Here is a 26,900-nt window from a genome sequence, read left to right as displayed (position 1 = left end):
ATGTATATATACATATACATGTGGATCTAAATACATGTATACACATGTATATTTACATATGTGTAAACAAAATATATATATATACATCCCTCTCCTCTCTTTCTATGTTTGTGTGTGTGTGTGTGTGGTTTGCGTGTATGTGTACACACACATGTATGTGCATGTATATATATTTGTATTTATATACACATATATATATGCAAACACACAGACATATATCCCTCTCTCCCTCCCTTCCCTTCCCTCTCTACCCCTCTCCTCCCTTCTCTCCTCTCTTCCTCTTTCTTCCTTTTTCTCTCAAATAAGAAAGGAAGAGAGACAGATAAAGAGAGAGAGAGGTGGACAGAGAGATAAAGAGAGAGACAGAGGGAGACAGGGAGACAAACAAATAGGCAGACTGGGTTAAACCTGACAGGTACAACATATCACAACCGGAGCTGAATCTAATATATATATATATATATATATATATATATGGGGGGGGGGTTCTAATACAGATAATAAAGAAATATGAACCTTATTATACACTCTTATGCGCCTAGATAGCTCAGTTGGGAGAGCGTTAGACTGAAGATCTAAAGGTCCCCGGTTCGATCCCGGGTCTGGGCAGTTTTGTCATACCCGGCGAACCGACTGACCGCGTGCCAACTGGTCGGGCGGCGGGGAGAGTGGCCGGGCTTGGCTGCGAGAGGCCTTATCGCTTTCTCTCGCTCTTTCCCTCTCGCGAGATAAATCGAGAGAGATAGAGAGAGGAAGGGAGAGGGAGAGAAAGAGTGTGAGAGGTACAGAGAAAGAGAATGGTGGTGACAGAGAGAAAGAAAGCATGAGAGGGAAATTGATTTGGAATATTTAAGTCTTCATATCAAAAACCTGATCATCCACGCAACCAGCTACAAGGCTTTCCACAGCCGAGCCCGGCCGTTCTCCCCGCCGCCCGACCAGCTGGCACGCGGTCTGTCGGTTCGCCGGGTTGGCAAAACTGCCCAGACCCGGGATCGAACCGGGGACCTTTAGATCTTCAGTCTAACGCTCTCCCAACTGAGCTATCTAGGCGCACAATTATTTGCAACAAGGCTCACACTTTCTTCATCATCCATGCAGCCTATTCAGGTACACCTGTTATCTCTGTATTTCTATGTCTGAAGAACTAGACACTGCGGAGAGACTTGTTGCTGCTTTGCGAAGATGAGCAGGTCTATGAATTTCAAAGTTATTAGTTGGTCTTACTCCTGCTTTCTATGTAGATATATAGATAGGTAGATAGATATAAACATGTGTCTGTGTTGTGTGTGTGTATATATATATATACATATATATATACGTGTATGTGTCTGTGTATGCATATACAAAAATGCATATATAAATATGCATATATATACTTATTTATATAGGTATATAAATATGTGTGTGTAAATGTGCATGCGTGCATGCATGTATAAATAAATACATATGTATTTATGTACATATAGATATATGCATATATATACACATGTATGCGTGTGCAGGTATATGTATATATACCTGCATAGATACATGTGTATGTATATACATACATGTATATAAAGCCTATATAACACACATATACATATATGTATACATGTATATATGTATCTGCCTGTCTACCCCCCCCCCCGATCTCTCTCCATTCTTGTTTGTTTGTCTGTCTCGGTCTCTATCTCCCTCTCTTTTATTCACTCCTACTCCCCATTCAAGTTATCTTTTACTTTACTGAAAAGACACCATGATCTTTGTAATCATCTCTCTGGGTACATAATGAACCATCTTGACATAATTCAATACACACATGTACAGGCATGCAGACAAGCACACACAAATAGGTAGATTAATAATATATGTATATATATATTTATGTATATATCTAGATAAAGTATATATGGATATATATACATATATATGTGCGCTCTGACTGCTAGCTCGAGCCCGATCTCACGGCGAGAAAACGACATATCGCCTTGAGAAGTCAAACGCAGGTGTCGTAGGGGAAGTCGCCGCCGTGACACAAGTATTTGCGCGCCGGGCCAAGGTTAGTAAGGGCATCCAATCAGGCAAGGGTGGTACTGCCAAATAACCTCTCAACAATGAATTGAAAGAAGCCGATGGCCTGCAGTGGAATAAATGGCTGTTGAAAAAAATGTATACGTGTGTATATATATATATATATAATACATACAGAAATATATATATATGATAATAAATATACATATATGTAAATACACATATGTACATATCTTATCATATATATACGTATACACACACATATATATATACATATACATACATATATACATACAGTACATACATACAGTATGTACATATATATGTATATATACATATACATGTGTATCTAAATACACATGCATACACGTATATGTGAGTAGGTATATGTATATGTATATATATACATATATGTATATGTATATATAAACATACATATATACATGATTAAATGATATATAAATAGTATATTTATGCATATATACATGAATATATGTATACATGTATGTGCATATAAATAAACGATATACATAATATATATATATATACATATATACAGATATATATACATATAGGGCAATATATATGTAAATATATGTGTACATGTAAATAAACGAACATATACATACATACATATATGTGAGCGTGTGTGTGTACGTACATACATGTGTGTATACACATATACATGTATATACATACTTGCATACATATGTCTGCCCCCTGTCTGTCTGTCTGCTCTCTCTCACTTTTTTCCTATTTCTATGTAGATAAATAGATAGGTAGATATATACACTTGTGTCTGTGTTGTGTGTGTATATATGTATATATATGTATATATATGTATATATACATATATATACACACACGTGTGTGTGTGTCTGTGTATGCATATATATACTTGTGTATATAGGTATATAATTATGTGTGTGTAAATGTGCGTGCGTGCATGCATATATGCATGTATAAGTAAATATGTATATTTATGTACATATAGATATATGTGTGTATATATACATGTATGCGTGAGCAGGTATATGTATATATACCTACTCATACATGTGTGTATATATATACATGTATAAATAGCCTATATATACATACATATATGTATATATGTATCTGCCCCCCCCCCCCATCTCTCTCCCTTCTTGTTTGTTTATGTCTCGGTCTCTATCTCCCTCTCTTTTATTCACTCCTCCCCATTCAAGTTCTCTTTTACTTTACTGATAAGACACCGTGATCTTTGTAATCATCTTTCCGAGTGCATAATGAACCATCTTGAAATAATTCAATACACATATACAGGCATGCAGACAAGCACACACAAATAGGTAGATTAATAATAATAATATATATATATATATGTATATATCCATATATAGTATATATGGATATATATACATATATATGTGCGCTCTGACTGCTGGCTCGAGCCCGATCTCACGGCGAGAAAACGACATTTCGCCTTGAGAAGTCAAACGCAGGTGTCGTAGGGGAAGTCGCCGCCGTGACACAAGTGTTTGCGCGCCGGACCACGGTTAATTAGTAAGGGCTTCCAATCAGGCAAGGGTGGGACTGCCAAATAACCTCTCAATAATGAATTGAAAGAGGCCGATGGCCTGCAGTGGAATAAATGGCTGTTGAAAAAAATGCATATATGTGTGTATATATATAATACATACACAAATATATATATATATATATATATATATATATATAATAAACACATGTATATACACATATGTACGTATACACACACATATACATATACATACATATATACATACACTATATATATACCAGTATGTACATATATATGTATATATACATATACATGTGGATCTAAATACATGTATACACATGTATATGTATACATGTATATTTACATATATGTAAACAATATATATATATATATCTCCCTCTCCTCTCTATGTTTGTGTGTGTGTGTGTAGTTTGCGTGTGTGTATGTGTACACACACATGTATGTGCATGTATATATATTTGTATTTATATACACATATATATGCAAACACACAGAAATATATCCCTCTCTCCCTCCCTTCCCTTCCCTCTCTACCCCTCTCCTCCCTTCTCTCCTCTCTTCCTCTTTCTTCCTCTTTCTCTCAAATAAGAGAGAGAAACGAAGAGAGACAGATAAAGAGAGAGAGGTGGACAGAGAGATAAAGAGAGAGACAGGGGGAGACAGGGAGACAAACAAATAGGCAGACTGGGTTAAACCTGACAGGTACAACATATCACAACCGGAGCTGAATCTAATATGTATATATATATATATATGTGTGTGGGGGGGGCGGTGTTTCTAATACAGATAATAAAGAAATATGAACCTTATTACACACTCTTATGCGCCTAGATAGCTCAGTTGGGAGAGCGTTAGACTGAAGATCTAAAGGTCCCCGGTTCGATCCCGGGTCTGGGCAGTTTTGCCGACCCGACGAACCGGCTGACCGCGTGCCAGCTGGTCGGGCGGCGGGGAGAGTGGCCGGGCTTGGCTGCGAGAGGCCTTATCGCTTTCTCTCGCTCTTTCCCTCTCGCGAGATAAATCGAGAGAGATAGAGAGAGGAAGGGAGAGGGAGAGAAAGAGTGAGAGGTACAGAGAAAGAGAATGGTGGAGACAGTGAGAAAGAAAGCATGAGAGGGAAATTAATAATTTGGAATATTTAAGTCTTCATATCAGAAACCTGATCATCCACGCAAACCAGCGACAAGGCTTTCCACAGCCGAGCCCGGCCGTTCTCCCCGCCGCCCGACCAGCTGGCACGCGGTCTGTCGGTTCGCCGGGTTGGCAAAACTGCCCAGACCCGGGATCGAACCGGGGACCTTTAGATCTTCAGTCTAACGCTCTCCCAACTGAGCTATCTAGGCGCACAATTATTTGCAACAAGGCTCACACTTTCTTCATCATCCATGCAGCCTATTCAGGTACACCTGTTATCTCTGTATTTCTATGTCTGAAGAACTAGACACTGCGGAGAGACTTGTTGCTGCTTTGCGAAGATGAGCAGGTCTTTGGTATATGAATTTCAAAGTTATTAGTTGGTCTTACTCTTACTTTCTATGTAGATACAGAGATAGGTAGATAGATATACACATGTGTCTGTGTTGTGTGTATATATATATACATATATATATACGTGTGTGTGTCTGTGTATGCATATACAAAAATGCATATATAAATATGCATATATATACTTATTTATATAGGTATATAAATATGTGTGTGTAAATGTGCATGCGTGCATGCATGTATGCATGTATAAGTAAATATATATGTATTTATGTACATATAGATATATGTATGTATATATAATAATACACATGTATGCGTGTGCAGGTATATGTATATATACCTACTCATACATGTGTATGTATATACATATATGTATATAAAGCCTATATATACACACATATACATATATGTATACATGTATATATGTATATGCCTGTCTGCCCCCCCTCCCCCGTGTGTGTATATATACATACATATATACAGATATATATACATATAGGGCAGTATATATGTAAATATATGTGTACATGTAAATAAACGAACATATACATACATACATATATGTGAGCGTGTGTGTGTATGTACATACATGTGTGTATACACGTATACATGTATATACATACTTGCATACATATGTCTGCCCCCTGTCTGTCTGCCCTCTCTCACTTTTTCCCTATTTGTCTCGGTCACTCTCTCCCTGTCTGTCTGCCTGTTTGTCTCGGTCTCTCTCTCTCTCATTTACTACCACTCCCCATTGAAAATATTTTTTTTCTTTAGTTCTACAGTGCTGATAAGACCTTTGTGCATAATTGATTATCTTTACATAATTTACTATACACATATATACACGTGAATAGGCACGCAGACACGCACACAAATAGATAGACTGATATATACATATGCATATATATAAATAGATATATGTATATATATAATACATAGATACATGCACACACACACACACATATATATGCATATATATGAAGACATAAACAAATATATATAATACACAGACACAAACACACACACATATGTATGTATGTGCATATATGTGGATACATATATATATATATAATTTTAGTTTAATATTAATGATAGACTGGCAGATAGAGCGTTGTTATATCTATTAAGGGTTAGTTAAATAAATAGACATATATGCTGGTAATAGTTAACAATGTCAGTTACTCGATTCTGGGTAATAACGGACAGACACAACACATCAAAACTGAAGTTGCATTATTGACTCATTTATTAAATGAAATCAACACCTTTTACTAATACAGGTAACAAATAAATACGAGCTTTATTTCCACTTTATTATGTGCCTAGATAGCTCAGTTGGGAGAGCGTTAGACTGAAGATCTAAAGGTCCCCGGTTCGATCCCGGGTCTGGGCAGTTTTGCGAACCCGACGGACCGACAGACCGCGTGCCAGCTGGTCGGGCGGCGGAGAGAGCGGCTGGGTTCGGCTGTGGAAAGCCTTGTCGCCGCTTTGCCAAGATGAGCAGGTCTTTGGTATGTGAATTTCAAAGTTATTAATTGGTCTTACTCTTGCTTTCTATCTATGTAGATATATAGATAGGTAGATAGATATATACATATGTGTCTGTGTTGTATATATATATATATATATATATATATATATATATATATATATATACGTGTGTATGCATATCCAAAATGCATATATAAATATGCATATATATACTTATGTGTATAGGTATATAAGTATGGGTGTGTAAATGTGTGCATGCATACATGTATGCATGTATAAGTAAATATATATGTATAGTTATGTACATATAGATATATGTATATATATACACATGTATGCGTGTTCAGGTATATGTATATGTACCTACTCATACATGTGCATATATATTCATACATGTATATATAGCCTATATATACACATGCATATATGTATATATGTATATATATGTATCTGCCCCCCCCCCTCCCATCTCTCTCCATTCTTGTTTGTTTGTCTGTCTCGGTCTCTATCGCCTTCTCTTTTATTCACTCCTACTCCCCATTCAAGTTATCTTTTACTTTACTGATAAGACACCGTGATCTTTGTAATCATCTTTCTGGGTGCATGATGAACCATCTTGACATAATTCAATACATATATACAGGCATGCAGACAAGCACACACAAATAGGTAGATTAATATATATATATATATTTATGTATATATCCATATATAGTATATATGGATACATATACATATATATGTGCGCTCTAACTCCTGGATCGAGTCCGATCTCACGGCGAGAAAACGACATTTCGCCTTGAGAAGTCAAACGCACGTGTCGTAGGGGAAGTCGCCGCCGTGACAAGTGTTTGCACGACGGACCACGGTTAATTAGTAAGGGCATCCAATCAGGCAAGGGTGGTACTGCCAAATAACCTCTCAACAATGAATTGAAAGAAGCCGATGGCCTGCAGTGGAATAAATGGCTGTTTAAAAAAATGTATACGTGTGTATATATATATAATACATACAGAATATATATATATATATATATATATATATATATATATATGATAATAAATATACATATATGTGTAAAGGATCTTTTATTATAATGGTGTACTTCGTCTTTGAATTGATTACATTATCTAATTATGCTTTCACTTTCATTAAATTGGGGGTATAAAAGGATGTCAACCATTATCATATATATATTTACAAATATAAACAAATAAAACAAAAATCAATGTAAATATCCACGTCCCAGCGAGCGTGTCAAACGGCCCAGGTGTCACGGGGCTTGTTTAAGTTTGGCGCTGCTCCGATTAACCTCGGGGGGCACGTGAAGCAAAGTCTCGTGGCGCCTGGCGTCAGCAAATATACATAAAAAGACTGAAAATACAAGAGATAAATATAAACAACGAATTCAGTTCGCTTACAATATACCACGTTATGCGAATTAGCGTATTAATTAAATCCTTTCCTACTCACGAGGCGAGGGTCACAGTGTTCACTCCAACAAGTGGTATGGCAAAGTGACCGATTATCTGGCAGAGTAAGACCAGCTGAGGCATACCTACGCGCATGCGCATTACCATAAGGGGGTACGAGGAAACTTACTTTTCAACAAAGAAAATAAACTTTTAAATATACATCCTTAATATGTATAAATATTTCGCAATATTTTAGTAGTACTTAAAAATCGGATTAATAAGGTCTTCATTACCCAGTATCACAACAGTATACAATTTAATTTATACATCATGGTATATATGTTATTGAATACCTTTACATTGTAACACATATGTAAATCTTTCATTATATACGTACACACACAAATATAATATATATATAATAATAATATACATACAATACAACTACACACAGTATTACAATATATGTATATATACATATACAGTACTAAATCACATGCTACCGTATATTGAGTAGTATATGTATAGTATATATATACATATATGTACATGTATGTATATGTATATATAAACATACATATATACATGATTAATGATATATAAATATGTATATGCATGCATTTATACATGTATATGTATATACATGAATATATGTATACATGTTGTGCATATAAATAACGATATACATAATATATATACATACATATATACAGATTATATACATATAGGGCATTATATATGTAATATGTGTACATGTAAATAACCATATATATATATACATATATGTGAGCGTGTGTGTACGTAATACATGGTTTATACACATATACATGTATATACATACTTGCATACATATGTCTGCCATGTCTGTCTGTCTGCTCTGTCTGTCTGCCCTCTCATCACTTTTCCCTATTTGTCTGTCTCTGTCACTCTCTCCCTGTCTGTCTGTCTGTTATATATATATATTTATATATATATATATATATATATATATGCCATAAATATACATTAGTGTAAAGGATCTTTATTTAATGTGTACTTCGTCTTTGATTGATTACTTATTTAATTATGCTTTCACTTCATTAATTGGGGTATAAAAGGATGTCAACCATTATCATATATATATTTACAAATATAAACAAATAAAACAAAAATCAATGTAAATATCCACGTCCCAGCGAGCGTGTCAAACGGCCCAGGTGTCACGGGGCTTGTTTAAGTTTGGCGCTGCTCCGATTAACCTCGGGGGGCACGTGAAGCAAAGTCTCGTGGCGCCTGGCGTCAGCAAATATACATAAAAAGACTGAAAATACAAGAGATAAATATAAACAACGAATTCAGTTCGCTTACAATATACCACGTTATGCGAATTAGCGTATTAATTAAATCCTTTCCTACTCACGAGGCGAGGGTCACAGTGTTCACTCCAACAAGTGGTATGGCAAAGTGACCGATTATCTGGCAGAGTAAGACCAGCTGAGGCATACCTACGCGCATGCGCATTACCATAAGGGGGTACGAGGAAACTTACTTTTCAACAAAGAAAATAAACTTTTAAATATACATCCTTAATATGTATAAATATTTCGCAATATTTTAGTAGTACTTAAAAATCGGATTAATAAGGTCTTCATTACCCAGTATCACAACAGTATACAATTTAATTTATACATCATGGTAAATATGTTATTGAATACCTTTACAATATGTAAATACACATATGTACATATCTTTTCATATATATACGTACACACACACATATATATATATATATATATATATATATATATATATATACATATACATACATATATACATACAGTACATACATACAGTATGTACACATATATGTATATATACATATACATGTGTATCTAAATACACATGCATACACGTATATGTGAGTAGGTATATGTATATGTATATATATACATATATGTACATGTATGTATATGTATATATAAACATACATATATACATGATTAAATGATATATAAATAGTATATGCATGCATTTATACATGTATATGTATATACATGAATATATGTATACATGTGTGTGCATATAAATAAACGATATACATAATATATATACATACATATATACAGATATATATACATATAGGGCATTATATATGTAAATATGTGTACATGTAAATAAACGAACATATACATATATACATATATGTGAGCGTGTGTGTACGTACATACATGTGTTTATACACATATACATGTATATACATACTTGCATACATATGTCTGCCCCCTGTCTGTCTGTCTGCTCTGTCTGTCTGCCCTCTCTCACTTTTTCCCTATTTGTCTGTCTCGGTCACTCTCTCCCTGTCTGTTTGTTTGTCTCGGCCTCTCTCTCTCTCATTTACTACCACTCCCCATTGAAGATATTTTTTTCTTTAGTTCTACAGTGCTGATAAGACCTTTGTGCATAATTGATTATCTTTACATAATTTACTATACACATATATACACGTGAATAGGCACGCAGACACGCACACAAATAGATAGACTGATATATACATATGCATATATATATACATAGATACATGCACACACACACACACACACACACACACACACACACACACACACACACACATATATATATATATATATATATATATATATATGAACACAAACAAATATATATAATACACAGACACAAACACACACAATTATATTTGTATATATGTATGTATGTGCATATATGTGGATACATATATATATAATGACAGATAGACTGGCAGATAGAGCGTTGTTATATCTATTAAGGGTTAGTTAAATAAATAGACATATATGCAGGTAATAGTTAACAGTGACAGTTACTCGATTCTGGGTAATAACGGGCAGACACAACACATCAGAACTGAAGTTGCATTATTGACTCATTTTAAATGTAATCAACACCTTTTACTAATACAGATAATAAAAAAAATAAGTACGAGCTTTATTTCATTTTTTTTAAGTGCCTAGATAGCTCAGTTGGGAGAGCGTTAGACTGAAGATCTAAAGGTCCCCGGTTCGATCCCGGGTCTGGGCAGTTTTGCAAACCCGGCGAACCGGCTGACCGCGTGCCAGCTGGTCGGGCGGCGGAGAGAGCGGCCTGGCTCGGCTGTGGAAAGCCTTGTCGCCGCTTTGCGAAGATGAGCAGGTCTTTGGTATATGAATTTCAAAGTTATTAATTGGTCTTACTCTTGCTTTCTATGTAGATAAATAGATAGGTAGATAGATATATACACTTGTGTCTGTGTTGTGTGTGTGTATATATATGTATATATATGTATATATATATATATATATATATATATATATATAATATACGTGTGTGTGTCTATGCATATACAAAAATGCATATATATATACTTATGTATATAGGTATATACGTATGTGTGTAAATGTGCGTGCGTGCATGCATATATGCATGTATAAGTAAATATGTATATTTATGTACATATAGATATGTGTGTATATATACATGTATGCGTGAGCAGGTATATGTATATATACCTACTCATACATGTGTGTATATATATACATGTATATATAGCCTATGTATATACATACATATATGTATATGTGTATATATGTATCTACCCCCCCGCCCATCTCTCTCCCTTCTTGCTTGTTTATGTCTCGGTCTCTATCTCCCTCTCTTTTATTCACTCCTACTCCCCATTCAAGTTATCTTTTACTTTACTGATAAGACACCGTGATCTTTGTAATCATGTTTCCGGGTGCATAATGAACCATCTTGAAATAATTCAATACACATATATAGGCATGCAGACAAGCACACACAAATAGGTAGATTAGTAATATATATATATATATATATATTTATGTATATATGCATATATAGTATATATGGATATATATACTTATATATGTGCGCTCTGACTGCTAGCTCGAGCCCGATCTCACGGCGAGAAAACGACATTTCGCCTTGAGAAGTCAAACGCAGGTGTCGTGGGGGAAGTCGCCGCCGTGACACAAATGTTTGCGGTTAATTAGTAAGGGCATCCAATCAGGCAAGGGTGGCACTGCCAAATAACCTCTCAATAATGAATTGAAAGAGGCCGATGGCCTGCAATGGAATAAATGGCTGTTGAAAAAAAATGCATATATGTGTATATATATAATACATACACAAATATATATATAAAAAAACACACATATATAAATACACATATGTACACATATGTACGTATACACATATATATACATATACATACATATATACATACACTATATATATACAGTATGTACATATATATATTATATATATATATGTATATATACATATACATGTGGATCTAAATACATGTATACACATGTATATTTTACATATATGTAAATAATATTATCTCCCTCTCCTCTCTTTTTATGTTTGTGTGTGTGTGTGTGTGTGTGTGTGTGTAGTTTGCGTGTGTGTATGTGTACACATACATGTATGTGCATGTATATATATATTTGTATTTATATACACATATATATGCAAACACACAGACACATATATCCCTCTCTCCCTCCCTTCCCTCTCTACCCCTCTCCTCCCTTCTCTCCTCTATTCCTCTATCTTCCTCTTTCTCTCAAATAAGAGAGAGAAACGAAGAGAGACAGATAAAGAGAGAGAGAGGTGGACAGATAAAGAGAGACAGAGGGAGACAGGGACACACACAAATAGGCAGACTGGGTTAAACCTAACAGGTACAACATATCACAACCGGATTTTCTCACTAGCTGAATATATATATATATATTGCTACGCCAGTGGGTCTTTGTCTCTGTGCGAAACATGTGTTAACATGAAAAGGATGACCTGGGCATGCGTTAACATGAAGGGACCTGGGCAAACATGACGCAGCTGGCTGTGAGCGGGTGAGCGGAGGAACAAGCCAGGAGACGCGGTTGGGTGCTGCTCCTGTGAAGACCTCGTGTGTGCCTTTGTGACCTGATATAAACTTTGTGTTGCCCTGTTATAAGCTGTATCGTGCAGTGTGGCATGCTGGTTTCCCCCTGTATTGTGCCTATAGAAAAGTGTACGGGTAAATAACTTGTGTAAATAAAGGAAAGACTGTCATTTTGTGTTTATTTCGTGCCCTGCCTCCCCACTTGGCGTTTCCCCTCTTGGTGTTCTGGGACGCTGTGGTGCTCGGTGCCTCTTGGAGCTGTTCAGTGTTCACGACCCTGTGACTAACACGCCGTCTGCCTAGCCTGCCTTGTGTTGGTGGCAGAGAGACGAGGCGAGCGGCGTAAAAATATATATATATATATATATATATATATATATATATATATATATATATATATATACACATGTGTGTGTGTGTGTATGTGTGTGTGTGTGTGTGCGTGTGCGTGTGTGTGTGTGTTTCTAATACAGATAAAGAAATATGAACCTTATTACACACTCTTTTGCGCCTAGATAGCTCAGTTGGGAGAGCGTTAGACTGAAGATCTAAAGGTCCCCGGTTCGATCCCGGGTCTGGGCAGTTTTGCCAACTCGGCGAACCGGCTGACCGCGTGCCAGCTGGTCGGGCGGCGGGAAGAGCGGCCGGGCTTGGCTGCGACAGGCCTTATCGCTTTCTCTCTCGCGAGATAAATCGAGAGAGATAGAGAGAGGAAGGGAGAGGGAGAGAAAGAGTGTGAGAGGTACAGAGAAAGAGAATGATGGAGACGGGAGAAAAAAAAAAAGCATGGGAGGGAAATTAATAATTTGGAATATTTAAGTCTTCATATCAGAAACCTGTTCATCCACGGAAACCAGCGACAAGGCTTTCCACAGCCGAGCCCGGCCGTTCTCCCCGCCGCCCGACCAGCTGGCACGCGGTCTGTCGGTTCGCCGGGTCAGCAAAACTGCCCAGACCCGGGATCGAACCGGGGACCTTTAGATCTTCAGTCTAACGCTCTCCCAACTGAGCTATCTAGGCACACAACTATTTACAACAAGGCTCACACTTTCTTGATCATCCATGCAGCCTATTCAGGTACACCTGTTATCTTTGCATTTCTATGTCTGAAGCACTAGATACTAAAATATAAGGTATAAAGGAATGCGATCTTGGTAATCTACATATTCTGCATTATTTTTGTTTGTCGCTGTTGTGAAGTCTAACTCACCATAATACTATACCCATTTATGTAAATAGTTTCATGTATCATACTATGCATATATAGATAGACGACATATTTATATAGCATTATATTTTTATTATTATTTGCATTTTATGATTGAATTTATTATTATCATCATCTAAAGATCACCATTACTTACTTCAGCATCATTTCATCGATTCATCTCATCTATCATCAATCGATCATTCATCATACATCATACATCATATCATCATCACATCAATAATACATCATATTTCATCATTCGCATCTCATCAATTCATCATTTTATATTATTTCATCATCAACATCATCATCACATCAATTTCCTTCATCTTCATCATCATCAGTCATCATCATCATTTTATTTTATTACTATATAAATCGTACTTCAAATTTTATTATTTATTAAGGCCCAAGTGCATTTGCCATGAATATGTAGCATCTGAAATTTTTTTAAAGTATATTTCTCGAGACCTAAGTGGAAAACAAGATTACTGAGGCGTTTCACACATGTTCACGTGTTCTGATGATGGGTAGTATCTTAATTGATAAATCAGGTTATGGCGTATTTAACTGTCTAAATGTGTTTTATTGCAGTCACGACAATCTTGAGCACAAAATCATTATTAATACGGATATATTGTAGATTGTGCATTAAGAGTCTTTCAATACGTACTCCAAATTTGAGGCTGAACTCAAAAAAAATCCATAGTAGGAAAATATATCTTTCATTAAAAATTTAATTTATTCAGATCCCTTCGATGAATCTTATTCACTTCTTCACATATCACTGAACCTCTTTGTCAGAAGTTCACGTTAAAGCAATGTACGATATGTATAGCATGCCTTGATAGCTTTAGACGGGAGTTCTAAAGGTTCCTGGTTTGAGCCAAAGTACTGTTCAAGGTCCAACAGATTTGGGACATCTGTATCTCAACACTCACTTGGTAGAACACATAACAGAACTCTAAAAGGAACATTCTGTAATATTTTTTTCTAATCTAAATTCCTTGTTCACGAAGTAGATTAAAAGCCTGAATGCGTAGACTCAGCACTTAGAGGGGAAAATGGCTGTTTATTTTAACAGGATACTAATTACGACAAAGAGATCTTCATAACTACTTGAAAAATCCCAGAACTGGTGCAAGAAGTTTCCCTTTACTTACTATGGATATATGAAAGCCTACATTTCCTGTACTTAAAATCTGCAAGCCATTTCCAAGCGGCCAGAACTTAATATAGTTAATGGTTCATGGTTAAAACCAATGTGCTAAACATCGAGGTCACATAGCACTATGGCAAAGTATAATGGCGGAAAGGGCTACTAATAAGTTAATGATGAGGGTAAAGTTAGAAGTTGAACAGTACTAGAAGTTAGTATTGTAATGAAAAGGGTAAAGGGGGATCTGATGGGGTATAGTGTAAAGTAAAAAGGAAAATTAGATCACATGGAAGATATCTATGCGTCTGAGGAAGGAGAATACGTTGTCAAAGGAAAGGAAAAGGTAGGGGATTCCGAGGGTTGGGGGGGGGGCGGAGAAGTGAGAATAAGAGAAGAAAAGCAGAGGTAGGGGTTGTTGCAAAGCGGGGATAGGATAGTAGTGTGTGCGGGACTGAAAGAGGAATATTGCATGACGACCAAAGAGGTGGATCAGAATGTGACATGAGATAGGAATGAATAGCAAAACACTCTTCCGTGCTGATACAATGGATAGGAATGTGTGAGGCGAGCGTGTCCAACGCGTAAGTGGGCAAGAGAGACAGACAGACAGGCAGAGCGAAATAGGTATATGAGCAAAGGGATAGATGGATAGATCTACATATGTTCACTGGTAATGGTTAACAGTGATAATTACATGAGGCTAGTTAAAACCAGACAGATACAAGATATAACCGAAGAGTTGCTATTATTTACTCATTCATTGAATATAATCAATAACTTCCTAAATACAGACAATAAATACATATGAGCTTTACCAATTTCATGTGCCTAGATAGCTCAGTTGGGAGAGCGTTAGACTGAAGATCTAAAGGTCCCCGGTTCGATCCCGGGTCTGGGCAGTTTTGTCATAACCGGCGAACCGGCTGACCGCGTGGCAACAGTGTCGCGTGGCAGGAAGAGCAGCCGGCCTTGGCTGTGGGAAGCCTTATCGCTTTCTCTCGCGAGAGAGGAGAGACAGAGAGAGAGAATGGGGGGGGGGGAGGAGAAGAGAGAGAGAGAGTAAGAAAGAGAAAAATAGAGACGGAGAGAGAAAGCAGGAGAGAATAATTACTAACTTGGAACGCTGGTCTTGATACAAGAACCCAGCTCTTGCCCTCAAAACAGCGATAAGGTTTCCGCACCGAGCCCGTCGCTCTCCCGCCGCCCGTCCAGTTGGCACGCGTCAGCCGTTCGCCGAGTTGGCAAAACTGCCCAGACCCGGGATCGAACCGGGGACCTTTAGATCTTCAGTCTAACGCTCTCCCAACTGAGCTATCTAGGCACATTATACAAAGAAACAAAGCTCACATTTGCTGCTCGATTACATTTACTATTTAAGTCCAAGATAGCAACCCTCCAATTTTGATGTGCTCCATATGTTTTTACCCATTATCATGATCATCTAACTCCAATTAATATTTATACACAAAGCTAATCCTCATGTACACACTGAATCCTGAATATAAATGTAGTCTCAGAGTTTTCTGAAATACCTTCCCTAGAAGCTAAATGAAGATAAGAACGATTACTTAAGGCTGTCCCCAACACAGTTCACGAGTTCTCCCGCCAGCTCTACCCACTGTGTATTGCTTCTGATTAATCATTCGTTTAATACCATAGAAAAAGTAAATGCTTTTTTCCTCTTTTATTCACATTAATGATACTACGTAGGACATTTAATTGAAGTTGATTTTTACTTTCAGACAATATTAGAACCTCACAAACCAGGTAGCAATATCTCCACAGTTAAATCTTCCTTAACTGTATGTGGTAATACAAAATATTCTCCGTTTTTTTAGCTTCTGGGAACCTAACAGAAAAGTGGTTAATAAAATATTCGTACGCAAAAAAGTCACCGAAACGTGGAATTATAAGTAGGCTGTCAGAGCAGTTGCTTATTCCCTACAGTAGTAGCATAGTTGTTCTTGCATTGCCCAGAAGGGGTTATATTTTAACTAAAAACATTGTTGTTACAGGGGTGGCGTGTTCAACCATCCAAATCGTGTTTTATAGCAGTCACGACAATCCTGACTACATAATGATTAACAGGATAATATTCTGCATAATACATTAAGACTCATTCACTACGCACCCCAAGCCTGATGCTGAAATTTGAACATCAATTGTAGGAAAAATAGTTCCTATGAAAAATCTTTATTCAGATTCCGATGAATCTTACCTATTATCCCCCCCCCCCCCGACTACATCGAGCAAGGGACTGGGGTGGGGGTTCGTCAGAGAAGTTACCGTTAAAGCAATGCCCGAGAAGCATGGCAAATCTTGATAGACCTTATTGGAATAAGCGTTAGGCTGGAGTTCTAAAGGTCCCTGGTTTGAGTCTTAACACTATTCAGGGCCCAACAGATCTGGGACATCCATATCTCAACACTCACTTAGTAAGAACACAGATCCCTACAAGGAACTTAAATAACCTCATTATCTAAATTAGATATGTTCACCGTCACCTTGTTCGCGAAGAAAATTTAAAAGCTTGAATGGTTAGATTGGGTAAACTCCGCATTTAGAAACGAAAATGGCTGTCTATTTTAACAGGATAGTAATTACGAATTAGAGTTTTCCTGAAGTGCTATTTCCTTACTTCTATGCGATAGCTACGTCCTAAGCACGTATCTACAGAACCATTCCTTAGGCCATTTCCAGCACCCGGAACCTAATATAGTTTACATGCACAAAGAGCCGATGGTTCAGCGGATATCGTTCCTCAGACTGAACGATTTAGGATATAAGCTTGGAGAAAAAGATTTGTATGCAGAAGTAGGGTTTTTTTTATATCTCCAAACGTTTCGTCAACAAGCCCTTTCCCTAGATCTTCAGATTGTTTGATATTCTATTCAGATTTTAATTTTCACTTCGTATCCTTTCTATGATTCATGTCTGCTAAAAAAAGTTGTACTATAGAAGATTGTATATTGTTGGTCTAACCGAACCCTCGTAATAAAGGGCTTTTCATGATGAATACCAAAATTTTAATAACATTTCAAAATCCCTTGAATTGTCTTTGTAATTTTACAAAACTAGGACTTCATTTCTGGCATTATAAATCACAGAATTATCGGTTGGCTATAAATGTGAAAAACACAGGCCACAACTCGATTCCAGAAAGTTGTGCACAATAAATGCGAAGTCTATGATACCCTCAAAATCATTTTTTACAACAATTTCTTTTGTGTGTCAGATATTACTTTGATGAAGCTTAAGTCCCTTTGATTAAAGTAAATGAAAGATGTCGTTTTACTTCTTGTAAATTTTATTGTAATTTTACCATTTCAGTTTTACTCCCTAAATTTAGTCTCATTCTAGATGAGACACGGTTTTAAAACTGGTCATACAAAAAATAACATTATTTCATCATCGTACTATTCTCATGCAACGTACCACATTCATAAACACTTATTACGAACTTCATTTCTAAGCTGCATCCAGCCTGTATTCATAAATGTTTTTTCTACATTCAACTTTTTATTCTGTTACGTCACTACAATCTTTCATACTGGTTGCACTATGAAAATGTCTTTCTAGAAAGTGATATTTGCTTAAAAGTGAAGCTGGAAATGCTTCGGAAATACTTAGTTCTACTTAGAGCTAAAAGGGCTTAAGGGAGAATAAACTCCCTTTTGTGTCATATGACTAGTCTTTTGTCGTAGGTGGTTTGATATTCATAGCCTTTTCTAAAGCCGGCCCAAAAATATCTGCTGCAAAGGGATCCCCCTTCACGATCTTATAATGATGGCTTTCAGGTACTTTCGGCAGCGTATCCTTACGCAGGCAAAGTCGAAAGTGAATTGCTTGTTTAAGAAGGTCCTTGACGTGGAATGTCAATGACTGCGCTGCATCTAGCATTTGCTGTTGTAAAAGGCGGATCACGGATACTGCGTCCAGCTCAGGATCAGACTGTAATTTCTCAGCCATCCTGCCAGCAAAGTCTGAGCCATATGCCAAAGCAGCCTGAACTGAACTCAAAGCTAATGCGGATTGCCGAGTTCTCCCATCCGCCTCAACATAATGAATCCGAGGCCGACGCAGGTGCACAGGAATGTCATCCATTTGGATGCGAGGAGCAGACAGGAATCGAAGTGTCTGTGCATAAGCTGATGGCCCAGCAATGGAACTCACACCTGTGAATCCTGGAGGCAGAGACAGCATCCTCGGTGCATATGCATCCGCTACAGATTTCCACAGCTCTACAAACTCTTCTCCAAGCGCTGTTAATACTTCAGAGGGCTCTTGATGAAAATTTACATCTAGTCCATTTGATGTGGCAGACAGAGCTACAGTAATGTTGGAATGTTTATCTGGGAAAAGCTGATCTGCTTCAGCCAGAGACTGCTTCAACCTGTTCACTGCCGCCTCCCACGAATGATACGTACTGCTGTCTGTTGAAGGAACATATCTACATTTCATGACACTGTTCCCCGAGTTCCGTGTGATTTGAAACTCAACATTATCAATCGGTTGACGAGATAGTGCACCGTTTTCATCCACAAATGGTTTAGTAGCAACGAGTTTACCGCCGACCATACTAACATTCCAATCTGACGGCACTGGAAACCATATACCCGGAAGAGAATTACCTGTACCCTCTCCAAGCACACCTATGGCAGGTGGTTTATCTGTGGTTACTGGATATGGAAGAGGCATAGCTGACTCAAAGGAAGAGGAAGGAATGGAGGAATGTACCATGTCAGGATGTAAACCAGAAGATGACCCTTCCTTTGCTGACAGAGAGTGGTCTAATGCAGAATGAGGAGAAATCTTTCTTCTCCTTTTTGGTGGCGGTAAAGATGAGAAAGATCCAACCTTACCCCCCCTACCCCTGGACGCTTTGGAAGAATGAGCTGCAGGCAAGTTTTGCAAGAGGTCTTCACTGCACTTCTCCTTGAGAACCTCGGTGACATATTGATATACTATATCCCTGAATTTGTCCTGAGATAATTGGTTCTCTTGAATAGTGCCGGAACTGGGAATGTTGGATTGTTGTTGAGCAGGGGAAGCTGTGGAAACCTCACTCTTTGATCGCATGTACTCTCTATTCAATTGGAGTGCATGTGCTAGCTTGTCATCTCCCCATTTCAAAACAAGACCCTTTCTTGAGGCCCACTTTTTTGCATTAGTGAAGCGACCCTTTAATGCCTTCCAATGGACAGATTTCTTGTCAATTGTCTCTGCCTTTAGTAAAGCCTTAACATGTGGTGAGCATATACGACAAGCCTGAGGGTTAAAGATTCCAGACTTTGTGCAGGAAGCATGAGCTGAGCACTTGCGATGCCCGTCTTCTCTGATTGGTATTAAGCAACAAGAACACTGAGCGGCTCTCTTTTTCTTTCTCTTTCTCCTATTTGTACGAGAACCATAATTTGACCCTGTGGACTCATCTGTGGAAGAGAATGAAAAGTACTCTTGCGAATGGAGTGGAATGCTTGCCTTTTCATCCACAAGCTTGTCCTGTGATACCTTGGATTCAGCAACTGCTACTTGTGATGCTACAGTGCTGGTGTGATTAGGATCCTTGACAATCTGCAGTTTGTGTGCTAGCTTTTCATCCAGCCAGTTCATTGGAACATTCTTTCTAGAAGCCCATTTTGTTGCAACTAGGAACCGATTCTTCAGCTTCCTCCAGTGTTCAGAGTCCTTATCAATTGTATCTGCATCCAGCAGTGCCTGAACACTGGGACAACAGATTTCACATGAGAGAGGATCAAAGTGCCCGCTTCTGGAGCACTGTGCATGAGCTGAACACTCACGGTGATCATCATTGCTCCTCTGGCAGGAACACTGGGAGCACCGGTTCACTCTCAACTTTGCCTTAGACTTCTTCAGTGGCTTTTTAGTCTTCTTAGACCGCAATTTGAATTTTTTTATTTGCCTGTAGGGCTTTGAGGTTAATCTACGATAAAATTCACCTAGTTTAAAACCCCTTCTCCAGGGTCCCCGCCCAAACAGCCATAGATAGCGGAACAGGAAGAGAAAAAATATCATTTTTAAAATAAAAAAAACGGGTTAAAAGGGAAAGTATTGTCATTTTACAAATAATATTTTTTTTAGGAATTTTTCAAAACTTAAAACCTTTCCCTCACTCATATGGGGCCTAAATCCAAAAAAAAAGGAAGACCCTGGTATTTCACAGACCCTAAAAAGGAAACTCTTTTTTAACTTTGGATCCCAGGAGAGAGATCAAATCACCCCCAAAGGGGGACTAAACTGCTAGTCCCCCCGCCCCATGTTAAACCCCTGGATCACAAACAGCCCCAACAAATTTTAAATAGGGTCAATAAATATAATTTTATATATATAAATATTAAAATTTTATATAATATAGATAATTTGATAGATAGTAGATTTGATAGATAATATATTTTATATTTTGTATAATATATTATATATTAATATGTTTTATAATATATATATATAATATATATGTATATAAAATATATAAGAATATATATATAGATATATATATTATGATAATATATATGATATAGATTATATCTGTGGGGGTGTACGTAATAAATATGTATAGATAAAGGGATATAAAAATATATGTATAAAATATAAATTGTATATATATTAAAAGTGTTTTTATATTATATAAAATATATATATATGTATAAAATAAATTGATTATTTTCAATAATATTAAATATTAAATAGGGTTAAAATATTTAATATATATTTTAAAAATATATATAATATATTTATATACTGTATATTTCCTATATAAATATAAAATATGATTTTTTTATATATATTAAAATAATTTTCAATACATATATATACATATATAAAAATAATATATATAAAATATTTATGTATATGTATATATGGGATATATTTTAATTTTATATGTTATATGTTTTTATATATATAATGTTATATATGTCTATATATAAATATTATTTTATTATATATAAATATGTTTTTTATGTATATATAAAGAAATGTAAAAATATATTTTATATAAAAATGTATAATTTTCATATAAAAATTGTATATATGTATATATAATATATATACATATATATACATGTATATATGTATATATGTATATATCTGTATATATGTATATATCTGTATGTATGCATATATCTGTATGTAATCTGTATGTATGTATGGGTATGCATGTATGAAAGTGTATGATGAAATATATACATGTATGAAAGTGTGTGTGTGTGTGTGGGTTTGTGTGTGTGTGGGGTGTGTGTGTGGGTGGTGTGTGTGGGGTGTGTGTGGTGTTTTTTGTTTTTGTGGGTGGTGTGTCTTTTATGTATATATTTGTATAGTGTTATGAAATATGTTTGGGATATAAATAAATAAAACATGTAAAATATAAAATATGCATATCTATCTATCTATCTATCTATATATATAAGTATATAATATTAATATATAATTATTATATATGTATGTATGTATATAATATACATACATATACAATACTATAATTACATTTACATATTTAAATATCTACATTTATATATTATATATTTTATATATATATATTAAAAATTTGTTTTTTATTAATGTATTTTAAATATATTGTATATGTATAAATACATATTATATATGTTGTTATATATTTTATATAAATGTAGGGTTTTTTTTTGTAATATATATATATATTAAAATATAATATATATATATATACCAAATATACATTATAATATATATATATACATAAATTTTATATACATATATACAAAATATATATATAAAATACCTATAAATTTTATAATAAATTTTATACAAAAAATAAAATAAAATATACATATATACTTATATATTTTAAAATACAAAATATACATCTATTAAAATAAAAAAACTATATCTAATTTAAAAATATATATATAAATATAAAACTAATAAATAATATATTCATATATACATATATAATATATTATTTCATATATACCCCCTATATTTACATATATATATAAAATAAATATAGATAAAACATATAACAAAATATTAAAATACAAAATAAAATAAAATATAAAAACCCTATAACAAAATAATTAAAAATATAGGAAATTAAAAATATATATTATATAATAAATAGATAAATTATATATATATATATATAATATAATATAAAATATATATATTAAAATATAATATATATAAAAATATTATAAAATATCGATAAAAATTATATTAATATACATATTTCTATATACTAAAAATATATACCCTATTATATATATATTAAAAAATTAAAATATATAAAATATTATAAAAAATTTTAAAAATATATATCTATATATAAAAGAATATATATAATTTTATAATATATAAATAATATATATAAATTAAATACCCATAAAAATCTATATATTATTATATATTTATTAAAATTATAAAATATCTATCATATATATTATATTTTATATAATCTTTTATTTATCTTTTAACCCATATTTAAAAAAAATTTAATTTTATATAACCTAAAAATATATATAAATTAAAAATCTATAAAATATCAAAATAGATATAACATTAAAACTATATTATTAAAAATATTCTTAAAAAAATAAAATTTATATAATATATAAAATTATATTATATATAAAAATCTATCCCTATAAAAATTATTAAAATTAATTATATATATAATAAAATTTTATATTTACAAAAAACAAAAAATAAAATATAAAATTAAAAAATATTAAAAATATAAATATATAAAATGTATATATATTGTAATTTTAAAAAAATTAAAATCTTTCATTAAAAAATATATATAAAAATTTTAATTTTAAAATATAATCTTTTTAATTAATTTTCTTTTTATAAAAAAATATATAATAAAAAATATATTACAAAATAATCATATAAATTAATTAAAAAAATTAAAATATATTTAAAAATAAAAATTTAATAAAATAATATTAAAACATATATATACATATAAAAAATATATATAAATATGTATATAAATATTTTTTAATATAAAATATATAAATTATAAGAAAATAAATATAAAATAAAAATATAATAAAAAAAAAAAAAAAAAAAAAAAAAAATTATATAATAACATATATATATATTATATATATTTTATATTATTTATATAAGATAAAATATAAAAATAATAATATATATATAAAACAAAATATTTTATAATTAAAATATATATATATAAAATATATATATATAAAACATATATATATATAAATATATATATATACAATATATATACATATAAAAATATATATACAAAATAAAAAAAACAATATTAAAATACAATAAAATCTTTTAACAAAAAATATATAATAAATTATATATAATATATAATCAAAAAAAAAAAAAAAAAAAAAAAAAAAAAAATATTAATAATATATATATAATATATATTTATATATATAAAATATTTAAATAAATATAAATATATTTTTATATATATATTACATTTTTATATAACATAGAAAAAATATATATTTAAAAGTATAAAAAAAAATATAAGATATTACTAAAAATTTAAAAAAAATTTTTTATTAAATATATATTTATATAAAAATATAATATATTTTTAAAAAAAAATAATATATAAATATAATTTTAATTTTTATATATAAGATTTTAAAAATAAAATATATATATGATTATATATATTTCATATAAATATTATATTTATATTATTAAATATATATATCAAAATTAAAAATTAAAATGATATTTTATATTATAATTATATATCTTTTATAATATATTTAAAAAATATATTTTATATTTTTTTTTTTTTATTTTAAAATTTTATTATTATATTTTAAAAAATATAATATTATATATATATATATAATATATATATTAAATATATAATATATATTTCACATAACATATATACTATATATATAAATGAAAGCCACTATATTCATTTATTCATTACACATTCTCATTTGCTACCGTTCTTCATAATCACTTGCACCTTTCCTCATCCACGTTGTAGTACAAAGGAAATAAGGGTAACTGCGTAAAACCAACCATCCATCGCGTCGACCCACCTTGCTCGAATACTTGGGTGGTTCAGGCGATTCGCTTTTCATGTTGAGGAACTCTGCATCAATATGGAGCGGGTCTTCCTCAATTGTGGTATTGTTCCCATCCTCATCCCCGTCCTCGTCTCCATCATCGTCGTCCTCATCCTCGTCATCCCCATCTACATCATTATCATCTGAATTGGCATAGTCCAAAGGTTTTGTAAAGAGTGGATTTTTTTTATAAAGTAAGAAATACAGCACTTAGTCCTCCTCAGATGCTTGTGCACAGTGCATTAAAGGGGGAGAGAGAGAGGAAGGAGGAGAGAGAGAGAGAGAGAGAGAGAGAGAGAGAGAGAAGAGAGAGAGAGAGAAAAAAAAAAAAAAAAAAAAAAAAAAAAAAAAATATATTATATTATTATATAATTTTTTTTTTTTTTTTTTTTTTTTTTTTTTTCCTCTCTCTCTCTCTCTCTCTCTCTCTCTCTCTCTCTCTCTCTCTCTCTTCTCTCTCTCTCTCTCTTCCCCTCTAATGCACTGTGCACAAGCATCTGAGGAGGACAATTGCTGTATTTCTTACTTTATAGAAAATCCACTCTTTACAGAACCTTTGGACTATGCCAATTCAGATGATAATGATGTAGATGGGGATGACGAGGATGAGGACGACGATGATGGAGACGAAGGACGGGGATGAGGATGGGAACAAAACCCCAATGGGAAGACCCCCTCCTATTGAGAGAGTTCCTCAAAATGAAAGCGAATCGCCTGAACCACCCAAGTATTCGAGCAAGGTGGGTCGACGCGATGGATGGTTGGTTTTACGCAGTTACCCTTTTTTCCTTTGTACTACAACGTGGGTGAGGAAAGGTGCAAGTGATTATGAAGAACAGTAGCAAATGAGAATGTGTAATGAATAAATGAATATAGTGGCTTTCATTTATATATATAGTATATATGTTATGTGTAAATATATATATATTATATAATATATTATTTTTATATAATTTAATTATATTATATAAAAAAATATAAAAAAATAATATAAATATAAAAAAAAAAAAATATATATATATATATTTATATATATATAAATATAAATATAAATTTAAATAAAAATAAAAGATATAGATGAAAGATTAGATATTAGAAAAAATAATATATATTTATATGTATATATAATCTATTAAAATTATTTATTGTATATATATATATTATAAATATAATATATATAATATATATATATTTTTTAATATATATTATATAATATTATATTTTTATATATATTATATAATTTATTTTATATGGGATATATATTATATATTATATATGTAATATATTTATTAATATATTTATATATATATAATATTTTTATATATATATTTATATTTTTTTTTTTTTTTTTTTTTTTTTTTTTTTTTTGTATATATATTAATAATATATTTATATGGGTTATATATTTTTTTTTTTTTTTTTTTTAAAAAAAAAAAAAAAAAAAAAAAATAAAAAATTTTTTTAAAATTTTTTTTATATTAAAAAAAGGGGTATATATATATTTAAAAAAAAATTTTAAAATTTTAATTAATATAAAAAGGGGTAATAATTTAATTTTTAAAATAATAGAGA

At 32.9% G+C, this 26,900-nt stretch overlaps 1 protein-coding gene and 10 non-coding genes across 11 annotated transcripts; 6 read left to right on the top strand and 5 right to left on the bottom strand.

Moving 5' to 3' along the window:
• Positions 1–536: 536 nt before the first annotated feature.
• On the top strand, positions 537–609 carry Trnaf-gaa. Its single transcript has one exon. It is a non-coding gene; the product is annotated as a tRNA-Phe (tRNA).
• A 371-nt stretch (positions 610–980) lies between these two features.
• On the bottom strand, positions 981–1,053 carry Trnaf-gaa. Its single transcript has one exon. It is a non-coding gene; the product is annotated as a tRNA-Phe (tRNA).
• A 3,331-nt stretch (positions 1,054–4,384) lies between these two features.
• Positions 4,385–4,457, top strand: Trnaf-gaa. The gene has a single exon. It is a non-coding gene; the product is annotated as a tRNA-Phe (tRNA).
• A 372-nt stretch (positions 4,458–4,829) lies between these two features.
• Positions 4,830–4,902, bottom strand: Trnaf-gaa. The gene has a single exon. It is a non-coding gene; the product is annotated as a tRNA-Phe (tRNA).
• Positions 4,903–6,370: 1,468 nt separating this feature from the next.
• Positions 6,371–6,443, top strand: Trnaf-gaa. Its single transcript has one exon. It is a non-coding gene; the product is annotated as a tRNA-Phe (tRNA).
• A 4,491-nt stretch (positions 6,444–10,934) lies between these two features.
• Trnaf-gaa lies at positions 10,935–11,007 on the top strand. Its single transcript has one exon. It is a non-coding gene; the product is annotated as a tRNA-Phe (tRNA).
• Positions 11,008–13,386: 2,379 nt separating this feature from the next.
• Trnaf-gaa lies at positions 13,387–13,459 on the top strand. Its single transcript has one exon. It is a non-coding gene; the product is annotated as a tRNA-Phe (tRNA).
• Positions 13,460–13,824: 365 nt separating this feature from the next.
• On the bottom strand, positions 13,825–13,897 carry Trnaf-gaa. The gene has a single exon. It is a non-coding gene; the product is annotated as a tRNA-Phe (tRNA).
• Positions 13,898–16,072: 2,175 nt separating this feature from the next.
• Positions 16,073–16,145, top strand: Trnaf-gaa. The gene has a single exon. It is a non-coding gene; the product is annotated as a tRNA-Phe (tRNA).
• Positions 16,146–16,494: 349 nt separating this feature from the next.
• Trnaf-gaa lies at positions 16,495–16,567 on the bottom strand. The gene has a single exon. It is a non-coding gene; the product is annotated as a tRNA-Phe (tRNA).
• Positions 16,568–18,535: 1,968 nt separating this feature from the next.
• LOC119589682 lies at positions 18,536–25,825 on the bottom strand. Its single transcript, XM_037938270.1, has 3 exons — positions 25,813–25,825; positions 25,302–25,471; positions 18,536–21,177 (listed from the first exon to the last, which is right to left on the bottom strand). The coding sequence occupies exons 1-3, from the start codon at positions 25,823–25,825 to the stop codon at positions 18,934–18,936; spliced, it is 2,427 nt and encodes an 808-aa protein (XP_037794198.1). The 3' UTR covers positions 18,536–18,933.
• Positions 25,826–26,900: the final 1,075 nt, after the last annotated feature.

This window comes from Penaeus monodon, chromosome 26 (assembly GCF_015228065.2).
Source record: "Penaeus monodon isolate SGIC_2016 chromosome 26, NSTDA_Pmon_1, whole genome shotgun sequence".
Classification (NCBI taxonomy): domain Eukaryota; kingdom Metazoa; phylum Arthropoda; class Malacostraca; order Decapoda; family Penaeidae; genus Penaeus; species Penaeus monodon.
Note: the sequence above shows the minus strand (reverse complement) of the source record. Positions and strands in the feature narration are given on the sequence as shown.